The 13,788-nt window shown below is 44.8% G+C and overlaps 1 protein-coding gene across 2 annotated transcripts in view; it reads left to right on the top strand.

Annotated features, from left to right (window-relative positions):
- The window catches only part of GLDN (gliomedin), a 68,958-nt gene extending 57,521 nt beyond the window's left edge, over positions 1 to 11,437 (top strand). Inside the window, exons 6-10 of one of the 2 annotated variants that reach the window (XM_082617137.1) lie at positions 654 to 782; positions 3,451 to 3,534; positions 3,632 to 3,757; positions 5,293 to 5,443; positions 7,817 to 11,437. In XM_082617137.1, the coding sequence (XP_082473263.1) occupies positions 654 to 782; positions 3,451 to 3,534; positions 3,632 to 3,757; positions 5,293 to 5,443; positions 7,817 to 8,294 (968 nt within the window). In that variant the 3' untranslated portion in view covers positions 8,295 to 11,437. The remainder of the gene's footprint in view (positions 1 to 653; positions 783 to 3,450; positions 3,535 to 3,631; positions 3,758 to 5,292; positions 5,444 to 7,816) is intronic. The other variant, XM_082617136.1, reaches the window with a different exon arrangement.
- Positions 11,438 to 13,788: the final 2,351 nt, after the last annotated feature.

Raw genomic sequence — 13,788 nt, 5'->3', positions numbered from 1 at the left:
GCCTGCCCAAGGTCACAAAGCAGGACAGGAGCCCCTGATTTCTTCCACCACATAGAGGCAAGTTTCTCATACCTGACATCTTAGGAAGAAAACATCTTAGGAAGAAAACATCTTAGGAAGTTTTTAAAAATACAGATGACCAGCTTCCCCACCATTTTGATCTAATTGATCTGGGATGGGGCCCAGGCATTAGAATTGTGTTTGAGCTCCTTGGGTGATTCTAATAAGTAGTCAGGGTTGAGCTTTCTCAACATCAGCCAACGAAAAAAGGATGAGCTTAGGAGCAAGACACCCCTAAGGGTGAGTCCCAGCTCTATTCCAGTTGTGACCTGGGGCAAAGCACTGAACTTCCGTGAGACTCAGGTCACTGAGGAACTGCTGATACTATCTCACAGAGTGGCTGAGAATGACAAAGGGGAGGAGATTTATAAAATTCCTAGCACAGTTCCTGGCACATAGTTGGAACTCAGCACCTGCTATGGGTGCTCCCTCGACTCTGTGTGAACAAGTGCTGGAGGACAGCTATGTCTGGGAAGGGGGACTCAGCAAGCCTTCCTGGAGATGCTGGGTGCCCTTCTCCCTTGTGTGAAGCCCATCTCTGCCAATGGCTCTTTAATCAACCCCCATCCCTGCTTCTCTCTCTCTTTCTCCAGGTGCCAAAGGTGACCAAGGCCCACCCGGCCCACCTGGGCCCCCGGGCCCTCCGGGTCCCCCAGGGCCCCCTGGAAGCAGAAGATCCAAAGGCCCTCGTCAGCCAAACATGTTCAACGGCCAGTGCCCAGGTCACCCACCCCTGCCCCAGGGAACCACCTTTTCAGTTAATGATCCCAAACTCTCAGGCTTCACCCAGGATTTGTGACCAGATTTGTTTTAAACAGAGGGAAATTTTGCCCAAAGCGAGTGTCCCCCCTTGCAACATGTTCCTGGGAGGCCTGAGCAGTCTGCCTGGGGTGAGGACTGGTGGCAGGTTTAGAATTGGGCCTCCCACCCCCTGGCCTCATCCCTCTCCCTTCACTTATCACCAGACTCTTTGCTCCTCCCTGCCAGATCCGCCATCCCTGGAGCATGAAGGGCTTGACTGATGCTGGGGAGTTGGAGATGATGGGGAGATTCAGATCGGCTAACTTCCCACAATACCCCAGTACTACCATCACCACCACTAATGTTGATGTTCCAGGCACAGGGCTAAGTGCTCAGTTCATTTAATTCTACAACAGTCCTATGATATAGGAGTCGTATTCTTACCAGTTTACAGATACAAAGCTGAAATCCCAAGGAACTACATAGCCTGTCCACGGTCACTCAGTTAGTAAGTGACAGAGCTAGGATTCAAACCGAGATGTGCCTGCCTGTAAAGCCCCTGCTTAGAGCATCTTCCTTTTGGAGACGGAAGTCCACACTTTGAGAATAAGCCAGTCAAGGCCAAGGGACACCTGATCTCTGGCAGGCCTGGACGGTTCGTTCCTCGGCCAGTTGTTACAGGGGTGGCCATGGGGTTGAAAGCTAAGGAGAAATCAAGGGCCATATTAATGGGAAATCCTTCTAGGGTAGAGCTAGAACTTCTCCCCACGGTGGTGACCAGGGACTAATTCACCTAAATTAGGCCGTGAGAAAGCACAACTTGATGCCTTGCTTCCTGGCAGAGAGGAGGGTCCTGACTGGAGTTTCTTTGTCACTTGCTGTGGATTTCATTGCCACTTTCTTAAACAGTCTTTCATTCTGTCTGGTGCACTGTTCTTTCTGGAAGACATTTGGGGAGCACACACAGTCAGAGTGGGTGAATCTGAGCTTTCAAAGATGTTACCACCCCCAGTAAATGGAGCCTGATTACATCCTGCCCAGCTGTTAAATCACCGCAGAGCTGCTCCCGCCCCGGGTCAGTGCCACCCCCTCCATTAGCATCACCCTTTGTTCAGCCTCCCTTGGACTGTGAGCTCAGTGGGAACCTTCCCCTGACCTTGCTCTTTGGGGATTCTGATTTGCCAGAGGCTCTGTCAGCAGTGAGAGGGGTGCTGGAGAGGTGCTCTCCTCCACCTCGCCTGTCTACCAAGAGGCTGGTCTGCAGGGGATGGACTCCAGGGTTGTGAAAACTGCTTTAAAAGAGAGGCCATTATCTTTCACTCTTCCTCCTGGAAATGAGCCCTCGTTGCACCCAGCATCTGAACTTGACCCTCTCTCCTGCTCCAACTCCCTTTCTTTAACCCCCATCCCACTCCCACAGCCTTAGAAGCTGGTGGGCGCTACATGACTTAATGAGAGCCTTTTCTTCAGACTAAGAATGGGAGGGTCTCTCTGTCCCCCTCTTGTGCGAAGCCCAAGCCCCTAAGCGGAAACTCCAGATGAAACCCAGGATGGCAGCATTGCGTGGGGTGGGGTGGGGGGGAGTCTAACAGATCCCGAGACTGCTCTCTTTGGGTGACAAAGGGCTTCAGAGAGACACAGGCTCATCCAGCTAAAGGAAGATTAGAGACCGCGGAGGGTCCTGCCTCCTTATTTTGCTGATAAAGAAACCTCTCTAGTTTATTTTGTGAGTTTCCCTAGTGACAGTGGAGGTGCTCCTTTCTATCAAGCAAACACAGGGTGATTGGAAATCCTCAGAATTTGTCTAGGAAAGTGGGCCTGGCCTTTCTCAGAAAGCCTGATTTGCCCTGACCTGCCCCCAGGTAGGGGGTCCTTACCCCCAGGCAGTCCACTCCCTCTTGTCTTCACACTGACCATATTCCTCCCTGCCTCCTGTCCTGCTTCTGCCACCCTGAGCCACCTCTCCACCAAAGGTCTGAAATAAGCCCGTTTGCTAAGGGGAACAATGACAAGCCAAGAGGGATGAATTTGAGCTCAGTTGTAGCCTCAAACCAACTATGGATCAGGTGCCCCTCAAGGACCTGGGTCCTACAGGCCTTCAAGCAGAAACAGGTGGGAAATGGAGTGGGAAGGGGCTCAAATCTCTCTGTGCTGGGCTGCCTCTAGGCTCCTTCTTCCTCTGTGATTCTACTCCCTGGCAGTTCAGGAAGACAGGGTAAAGTGGGTCACCCCATCATGAGACTGCTCCCTCATCCCCATCAGCTTCCCTGAAAGTGAAAATCCCTCCAGAAAAATACAGACTGTGATAGATTCCCACTGGCCCAGAGGGACCAGGAACATGTCAGTAAGCCTGTCTTTCTCCCAGGTTGCTCAGTGCTTGGATGGCTGACTCAGGTGACATTTTCCTGATTGTAGTATCTTAGCAAATATTGTCATGAAACGCTTGTTGGAAACTCCCCAGGGAGGGGAAAAAATTTGGAAGTGTATGACTTGGTGCTTAAAAGCAAGCAAGCAAAAACCTCAGTGAGCCTATTGTAAAGGATGCTTACGGAACTAGAGTCTGGTTTGAGGTTGTGTAACCAGTTATAAAGTTATATATATCTCACCGTGCCAACTAGTTTGCTCTGATTATCGTTGCTGTTGTTTTAGGTGAGACGTGTGCTGTACCAAATGATGATACCTTGGTTGGAAAAGCTGATGAGAAAGTCAGTGAACACCATTCCCTGCAAGCAGGTACAGAAACAAAGCACCCTGTTTTAAAATTCAGAAATCAGATGGCTAAAAGTCATAATTGGTAGGTGAGTAACTTTCTTTTCTCTTCTTTTGGTAGAATCCATGATCACGTCCATTGGAAATCCAACACAAGTTTTGAAAGTTAAAGAGACGTTTGGGACTTGGATAAGAGAGTCTGCTAACAAGAGTGATGAACGGATCTGGGTGACTGAACATTTTTCAGGTGCTTTCACTTGGCGGATGATCCATATCTGTGTTGTAATTGTATCTTTCATCCGTTGCCTCCTTTCAGGCTTATCCTATTTCTGTGTCTGAAGTCCCTGCTAATTGGTGTAACAGACTTGCTCTTTATTTTAGAAAGCCCAAATGAGTAGGCAGAATACTTTTCTCAGTTGAGCACACTGGTGACAAGCCTTGCAGTTCAGGTCACAGGGACATGAACAGGGCACCCTCAGTGTAGCTTATTCCAATTTTCAGCAAAGTGTCCAGAAGGAAACAAATAGCATTATGACTGATGGGTTTATAAATCCCAAAAACCGTAATGTGGAGACAAATTCTTCTGCGTGGTCTATCTTTCTTTAAGGAGAGTACTTTTGGCCACTTTTCTCAGATATCTGTAGGCAGAGGGCCCAGGGGAGAGGGTGAAGTGTCATCTTGCAGGTCTGCTGCATCTGAACATGACCCTAGTCACACTGCCCCAAAGGAATGTGGTCAGGAATTGCCAGTGGTAGTAGCGGTGGCCCCATGCCAGAAGAGGCCTGGCCATACCTACTAGTCAGAGCAATAGCTGAGATACGCTGCTTCATTTCATCAAGGCTCACACATCAGCTGGCAGTGACTGCCTGGATGACCAGCTGAGAAGGATTCTGTGGCTCAAAAGGAAAGAGCAAGGTCATGAGTCAGCATGGCCACCGTGGAGTGCAAGAGGCAGAAGGTGACTGCATGGTGCTCTTCCCGATACAGGCCTATGTCAGCCTGATAGAAAATTTTATAAAATTGTAGGGGAGAGGGTGATGCCATTTTCCTGGGAGGATCAAAGCCAACTCTGTGGTTACTATGTTGAAAAGATGGTTCGGAAAAAGAAACGAAACTGAGTTATTTGTAGTGAGGTGGATGGACCTAGAGTCTGTCATACAGCATGAAGTAAGTCAGAAAGAGAAAAACAAATACCGTACGCTAACGCATATATATGGAATCTAAAAAAAAAAAAATGGTTCTGAAGAACCAAGGGGCAGGACAGGAATAAAGACGCAGACATAGAGAATGGACTTGAACACACGGGGAGGGGGAAGGGTAAGCTGGGATGAAGTGAGAGAGTGGCATTGACATATATTCACTACCAAATGTAAAATAGCTGGCCAGTGGGAAGCAGCCGCATAGCACAGGGAGATCACCTAGGTGCTTTGTGACCACCTAGAGGGGTGGGATAGGGAGGGTGGGAGGGAGGGAGATGCAAGAGGGAAGAGATATGGGGACATATGTATATGTATAACTGATTCACTTTGTTATAAAGCAGAAACTAACACACCACTGTAAAGCAATTATACTCCAGTAAAAATGTTAAAAAAAAAAAACTAAAAAAAAAGATGGTTCGGGAATCCATAGAAGAGAATTGGCCTTTGAGTTTGAGAGCCTGAGACGTTTGAAAGTGGACAAGGACCCTTACAGGACATCTCACTCTCACCTTCCGTCCTTTTAACTTCCTCCCCTGGCTCATTGCCAAGCTGTGATTGCCTTTCGCTGGCTTCCCTCCTGCAGGCCTCAGGGTGAAGGAATTCCAGGACCAGCCCTCACTGCTGAACGGCAGTTACACGCTCATCCACCTCCCGTACTATTTCCATGGCTGTGGGCACACCGTTCACAACAACTCTCTCTACTACCACAAAGGAGGCTCCAACACCATAGTGAGGTGAGTCCCCTGGGGCCCCTGGCACCCTCCTCTCTGCCCCACAGCCCATCCTTCAACTACTTAGGGGAAGGGACTGTGGTTCCATCATCTTTATGTCCCCAGGGGTGACACACAGCCAGAGATCAGTGAGGGTTTGCTGACCAAATGAACCACAGGACACGATGAGTGAGCCCCATATCTGCATTTATTGCTGGTCTGGACACCAAGAGTAAGGTCAGGGCCAGAGAGAAGGAGGCCTGGAGTGATAACAGCAGGAGCTTTCTCATCCTTTGGGAAAGGAAGCAGCGGAACCCAGAGCTCCCTCTAGAGGGAAGGTATACCCCAAAATCGGTTTTGCTCTGAAAAATGTTGGGTATGAAGAATTTCATGTCACGGCTGAGATCACTGAGGACTAGAGACTGCAAGGCAAAGTCAGGGTCCCTGCCTTCAGATCGCTCTGTCATCCTGACGGAGCCCTCGCCAGGCCACCTCCCCTGCTCCCTCCACTTTCCCACGGGGAGGGGAGGTGGCCACACGGGTAGTCGGGTAGTCGGTGCCCAGGGCAGCAGCCCAAGCTTCCTGGCTTCACACAAGAATTGCTGAAAATTGTCTGCATGGCTCCTGAAGAAATCGAGTTCTGGGCTTTAGAGACAGAAGCGGGTCATCTTGGGCAAATCAAGAGAGCAGTGAATTCAAGTTCCAACTCTACTGCCTACTTACTCGTGGCCTCAGAGGAGAGACTCCAACTCCTATGACCTCATTAAAAATGCAAAGGCAGACCAGAGCCTCTGCAGCCCTCCACTGTACCCCGCTCTGAAATGACAATTCCAGTGTTACGAAAGCCATGGTCCTCGTCGTTCCAAACAAGAGACAAGGGAGGGAGGACTGGGTCCCTTCTCTCTCTCCCTCTGTGAGATCCAGCTTCAACAACCTTGTTGGTGCTGCAGAGCTAGGCTAGGATCGGGGCAGGTCTCCTAGTACATCGTGCAGTTAAACCAGCCACATTAGACACACGTGTCAGCCGTGGATGCAAGCGTCCCCTCCTGTGCCTCTCACCCCCCTCTACTGGGCTTCTGCACCACCTCGTCATCTGGACAGCATCTTGTGCTAACAGAACAAGATAACTGACCCTCCTCCCGTTCAGAAGCCCTCTCTCCCCAGACACACTCCTTTCTGTGACATTTGTTCTTATTCAATCCTGTGGCTCCCGGGGACCACTGTTACATGGGGTGGTAGGAGGGGAGCTCTGGGGTAAATGAGCCCAAAGGAGGACTGGCCACCCTAAGAAAGAGAGTCTTCTAATGACACTAAGTTTGCGTGAGGCACTGGTTAGGAGACCTATGCTGGGGCCCTGCTCTAGTGCCAGGCCACAGACTGGGAGGAGAAGGAGAGGCAGACTGGAATTAGATGCTTTTTTTGCTGGGAGAGGCAAGCCTCATCAAGGAATGCAGTTGTAGGTGCCAGTACTAGTCAGGAACCCAATGGCAGTCCTGAATCCCGGGTATTCAGAGGAAGGAGAACCCCGAGAGTTGAGATGGGCAAGCAGGGCCTTCTCAAGCCCTCACTCTTGCTTCTTTTCAAGCTTACTTCAGGGTTTCTTGATTGGTTTCAAGCTCACTATGTTCCAGTGCATACCCGCAGCTTCACACCCTTCTCAGTTCTTCTGCTGCTCAATGGCACCCTCTAGTGTTTTTTCTTTTCCTTTAGCCTAAAGTTCCTGAATTTTCATTCCTGCAGTTGAATCATAATCCACTTTTGATATGATCTAGATGTGGAGTCTGCCAAATCAGACGGCCTCTGGGAGCTGAGGGGCATGGGATTTCATGCCGTCACTTCATTGATCCAGTCACTTATCAGACAAGAAAAATGACGTCACAGCCATGACTTTGCTGCTTCGCTTCTCAGTTGGTGACTTCCTTCATTGAGCCTCCTGTGAAACTTTTGTCTTAAAACTTCAGCATGGAGTAGAGGAAGAACCCCCAAACTTGGAGTCAAAAGCCTGAGTTTAAACTCTGGCTCTGATACTTACTTGTGTTCCTGGGCCAGTCACTTCTCCTTTTCTCATTAGTAAAATGAAACTGGACTAGATTATCTTTTAAGGCCCCTTGCAACTTTGAGAGGGCATTTCAGGAGGTCAGCAAACACCTGAGGATTCAGGAGGTTAAGGAATTTTATCGGGGTCACATGGCTAGTAGGTGGACACTGGGATGTAGTCACCATCCTCTACATCTTTGCTGCTCACAGCACTGCAGACGGAACAGTAGAATGAGCACAACCTGGGAACTTACTAGAAACGCAGAATCTCAGGCCCCACCCCAGTTTAATGGAGGAGCCTAAAAAACCACCCTTGTCCACAAAAATGGTGGCTCATATCTACTTTTTTATACATTTCAGATTTGAATTTGGCAAAGAGACATCCCAAACTCTGAAGCTTGAAAATGCCTTGTATTTTGATCGAAAATACCTCTTTGCAAATTCCAAGACGTACTTCAATTTAGCTGTAGATGAAAAGGGCCTTTGGATTATCTATGCTTCCAGTGTGGATGGCTCGAGCATCCTTGTCGCACAGCTGGACGAGAAGACCTTCTCTGTGGTGCAGCACATCAACACCACGTACCCCAAATCCAAGGCTGGCAACGCCTTCATTGCCCGAGGGATCCTCTATGTCACGGACACCAAAGATATGAGGATAACATTTGCCTTTGATTTGTTAGGAGGGAAACAGATCAATGCAAACTTCGATTTAAGAACTTCCCCATCTGTTCTTGCCATGTTATCATACAATATGAGAGACCAGAATTTATATTCTTGGGAAGATGGCCATTTAATGCTTTATCCTGTACAGTTTTTGTCAGCTACATTAAGCCAGTGATGGGATGTATTCTATTCCCCTCAGTAAATTTCAGCTGTTCTCTGGTACCATGTATATCCCAGTAGAAAACTTGTCTTTAAGGGTGGTCAGGTACTTAGCTGTCATAATCACATGACATGGGTATTTATATGGTTGCTGACCCCCTTTTAATTCAGATTCTGTAGGAGAAAATAACAGATTGGAACTCAAAAATGGCTGATATTTGGTGATTCCTTTACAAACTAGCTGGGCAAGTTACCTCTCCCTCTTTAGGTTTCGTTTTCCCCACTGGTAATTTGAAAGGGCTGGCTAAGATGATTGGTAAGATTTCCTCAAGTTGTAGGGAATTCTGTGATTCTTAGCTGTTGCTGCTCTCACAACTTTTACATATTTGGTTTTGATTTTTGGTTTTTAGCTACATGCTGAGCAATTTTACCTCTGAGTTGATCAGCCTGATTGCTTGAGCAACAAATTCCTTAGTGATGACTTGGTGCCTTGGAAGCTGCACTGACCCCTTAAGGCTGCTGAGGTACCTTATTACCCCTAATTTATTACCTTTCTCTGCATCTGCACCTGCCACCACAGCACCAGAGTGGTCATTATCCTCAGCTCCTGATTACCACTCCAAGATTAGCAAAAGCCAGGAATAGCTACCTGCTTGTGTTGCCTAATGAAACAGAAACAGGCCCTTCCAGGTTCCTATCAATTTTTGATCATGCTGATACACAGGTTGGGTCATAAACATTGAATCCTCAGGTCTTGCAGGGTTCTTCTGCCACAGATATGGATCTGCTATCAGAGTAAATTCTGTGCTAGTGGGCATTACTCTGGCGAGAACCTTGGGAAGCACTTTGCAGTTTTCAGAAGGCACCATTCGTGATTATTATCTAGAAGAGGGATGAGCAAACTGTGACCCTCCGGCCAAAGCCAGCCCATCGTCTGTTTTTGTAAACAAAGTTTTATTCCACACCGTCACAGGCATTTGGTTATGTATTATAGTATATGACTACTTTTCCTCTACACTGGCAGAGTTGAATCACTGCAAGAAAGTTGAGTAACAGCCCAAAAAACCTAAAACATTTACTCTCTGGCCCTTTACAGCAAAAGTTTGCCAACCCCTGATCTAGAATATAAAGTGAGCCTAATTCTTGAAAGGGCTTATTCACCTGAGCCTGTTTGTTATATTTTGTTTTGTTCCAGACAAAAAAGTGGTCATTTATATGGCTTGAGTTTTTGGTAAAGAAGAAGGGTGAGAACAGCATAAAATTAAGTGGCCCTCCCAAAAAGTAGTTAATGAACTGTTCTTACCCTAATACAGTTTTAAAGAATGTGATCTGGTTCCTTGGGACGCAAGGAGAAAATCCAGTTTAACCTGCTCCTAAATGCCCTTAGATAAGCATATTTTCCCTTCAGCCCAGCACTGAGGTCCAGGCAGCGCCACTGAGAGTCTGAAAGGAATCTGGAAAGTTTCTGTGGTCCTGCAGCCAGGAAAGAGACCTAGGGAGATGCTTATGTAAAGATTTTTCAGCAACTTGCTCTCACTGAGTACATGAATGTGTTGGGGGGAGAGCTTCTGAAACTTTTTCACTGGAGCCAAATCGATTCTCAGTGGCCCTGAGTCCTGGCTTTATACCTTATTAATAGAAGCATTTTAAAACTTAGGGGAAGTACAGATTTAAATATTTAAATCTCCCCACACCCTGAATAAACCTAGGCAGCTATTAGGGAATTTATTGTTGTTGTGTTCTCAAAATAATGGGTATTTGAAACTTTTTTCCCCACTTTTTAATTAGATTGGTTGTGTCATGTCATCACAGCTTTTAAAAAATACTCTCTTCAGATTCATGTTTTATAACAAAGTAAAATAGAGTTTCATGTTCAAGATCAATGTGTTTAATATATACTAGTCTTCTTTTAAACTATTTAAAAATATGCATTGCTGCTTCTGGACATAGGGGACCTGAATATGTGTATAATTTCATAGTGATAGTTGTAATAGTAATATATACAATACTAATTGTATATACAGTAGCAACCAAAAGAGGTTACTTATTGAGTTAGCACATATTTCTTTTAGAAAAAAAGTTTTAGAAACCCTAGTCTTTATATTTGAGCTATCTTAGCACCGTAAATTTTTGGTAAGGAATCATATACTCACTCACTCACATATACTCACATATAGCGAAGTTTATACTGGGATTTCTCTCTCTCTCTCTCTTTTTTTGCTATGGCAGAGTAATATAAGGACAACTGAGTTTGACCAACAAACAAAAATGAGTAATTTCATAATAAGGGTGACAAGTTTGTCTTTACAGAGTGAAAAGAATTCAGATTTTACTCATTCTTTCCTGCAGTGTTTGATTTAAAAAAAAAAGAGAGAGAGAGAAAGGTTTGAGCTCACTGCTAAAATAGAATGTACCACCTAATGTTTTTAAGTCAAGATATCATTTTAGCAGTTTACATTGTCACTTATAACCAAAGTTACTTTAAAGCACTTTCCAAATGTCTGCACTTCTGATGTCAGAATCAAACCAGATAATTCTCTAATTCTTCTTTAATCTAAAGCAGATAGCTTCCCACCAGAAAGTAAATAAAACCACCCCTCCCAACCTCAAATGTGGGTGAACCCTATTTCAAAGCATTTTCTTGCAAACTGATAATGTGTCCTATTGGAGCCATGTGGTGGTTATGGTCTCAACGTATCACTAAGCACAGGTGTTATGACAAAGAAAGAGTCCTGGGGGAAAAGTTTTAAAATGAGGAATTCTGATCTTAGGTACCTTCACAGTCTCTTACCTTCCAAGTTTGCAAGATAAAAAAGTCAAATGAGACACCAAAATGCTTGAAGAACCAGGTGTCATTTTATAGCTGCGCAGACTACACTTTGGCTGTGACTGGCTGATCACAAACCAGATGAAGGAGAAGTTCGTGATCAGGCTTTTCAGTGTTCATGAAGCTGCTGTGACGTGGTGTACCACACTGCATTAAAAGCCATAATATCCAGTCTGTAACCACAGATTCTGAACTATTCTGAACAACAAATGAATCATGATGAATGTCTCTTTTTTGGTTAGAATTTATTTAACTTTAATCTAATTAGTCAATAAAAATAATAATTGCTGAACACAATCACGTGTTGAAACAAGTGTAGTGTTATCTGTACCTCTTATTAATTTACATGTAACATTTAAAAGAAAAAATAACACCAAAAACCAGTACTGTGGTAGAATTATATTTGTTGTTCCTCTGTTCAAACTCTCACAGTTTGCTAGCTCTTTTGAATACTGAAAAAAATCATTGATATGGACTATGTTTTCTCTATAGGAAAACGTGAAAAAGGTACTAGTTACTAAGACTAGATACTTACTGACATAAATGCAATGAATATTTGCTAACTAATTGGCTTAGGTGAGGCAAGTACAAAGGACATGACTTTTTAGGCTAAAAATAAAAAAGAAGAAATTTTTAAAATTGGATTTGTGTGAATTTGGGCAAGTCTCTCAATCCCTCAGAACCTGTTTCATATGTAAAATGTGGATAATAGTACTATGTACCTCCCTTGATTTTTCTATGTGAAATGAGAAATGCTCTAAAAATGGATTCTTAATAAATTATAAGTGCAACTTTTATAGTTCATCCCTACAGGGAACCAGAGTGACCCTGTTATTCTTACAGCCTTATTCAAGGGCTGCAGAGATGAGTGAGGGGCACAGCATCAACAGTTTCTATCTATTGGTCTGTTTGATGAGGTAGTTAACACTTCATGTCACCAAAAAATGGTCCCTTAGTCACACAACAAATTTACAATAAAACTGCCCTCAAATAATGAAAAAAACAATTCAAGGACCTGCTGCCTTGATCTACAGAGCTTCTTTAAAACCTTCCCTAGAAGTGTCTCTGTTACTGGGAGGCCCGGGCATGCGCTACTGATGACTTTTGTCTTTAAAATAATACAAAACAAAAAAGAAATAAAAGTCCATGAAGAACACAGCCTTGCCCCTTTAATTGAACCATTCAGACCTTGCATGGGATGTTAACATATTCAATCTTATAGCTGTTCACTCTATGATTTAAAATAAGAAAGAAATTAACTTGTCTTCCTACCTTTCCCTCCAAGTAATTTGCCATGATCAGTCTCAAAAACTGAGATACTTGAAAAGTGGTGGTTAAACTACTTTCTAAAATCTAAAAAATTAATTTCAAAATTGCTGAAGTCTTGTGTCTAGCAATCTGGCATGGTCAGTGTCCCAAACTCATTTGCCAAGAGGCCACATACACAATCACAGGATTACAAATGGTCAACACTAGATAGAACCTTCACAGAATATCCACTCCAACCCCCTCATTTAAAAGCCTAGAAAAGTGAGGCCAGAGAAGATTCACCCAACATCACAGCTTAAGTGCCAAGGTAAACATGAGACACTGTTTCCTGACTTTATGATCATGTTTTCCACCTCACTCTGCCACTTTCAAAGGGAAGATCTGGTCTCTGTAACAGGAAAGAGAAAATAATTAACTTTGAAGATTTTTTCAAAAGGCATTCCTTTTTGAAAAGCTCTATCTAGAGGAAAATGCCAAATCAAGCCTAGTCAGGCAGAGAACACTCCCCACCAAAGAATTTCTCAACAGTCATCACCTTCTGACTGTTGGTAGGTAAGCATGCTGAAGCAGTGCCACGTGTTACTCTAAAAACTGCCCCACCACTGGACAACCCTTCCTGCCCAAAGTTTTAGAGATATCAACACAACTACTGCCTGGTGCTTACCAGCTATGGGCCATGGTCTCTTCTAGGCAATCTGAACACATTATTTCACTTAATCATAGATGCTCAAGTGGAAAAGCCCTTAAATATGATCTATTCTCTCTGCTCAATGTTTTAATCCTGTCTCCAAGCGTAGTAGACACTGTGATGCACTCACTACATGGATTCCACTTCAGGAAAGCCTTTCTGCCCCTGGTGCTGGGAGTGCTGTTGGCATATAGCCTTCAGCCGTCAGTCCCTTCAGGAATTGCCTCGTCTGCAGAGATCCCCTCCACCCAGAAAGCACTCCCTCATCCAATGACGGATCAGTGTGAGTATAAGGGCCTGGACAACTCAGCCCAACTTGGAACTACTCTAAAGGGCCATTCTAGTGCCAGAGATCCCCAGAGCTCAGCCAAATCTGTCACTGGACCTGCATCACGGACTGACTTTTCCTTCTGCCCTCTTGCTTCCTTCTCCTCCAATCCTTCCAAAGGTATTGATAACAAGGGCACTCTTTAATGACATCCTACTAGCTAAACTCCATCTCAGAGTTTGCTTCTTGCGGAACCCAACCTGTTGTAGAGTTACCAGGTGAAATACAGGATGCCCAGCTAAATTTTAATTTCAGGTAAAGAACAACAATTTTTTTAGTATATAAATATGTCCCGGATAAGGCATGGGATATACTTACACTAAAAATTTTGTTTTTCTGAAATTCTTACTTAACTGAGAGTCCTGTATTTATATTTACAAAATCTGGGAACCCTAACC

This window comes from Mesoplodon mirus (assembly GCF_964341445.2).
Source record: "Mesoplodon mirus genome assembly, chromosome: 4".
In the NCBI taxonomy this organism is placed as follows: Eukaryota; Metazoa; Chordata; class Mammalia; order Artiodactyla; family Ziphiidae; genus Mesoplodon; species Mesoplodon mirus.
Note: the sequence above shows the minus strand (reverse complement) of the source record. Positions and strands in the feature narration are given on the sequence as shown.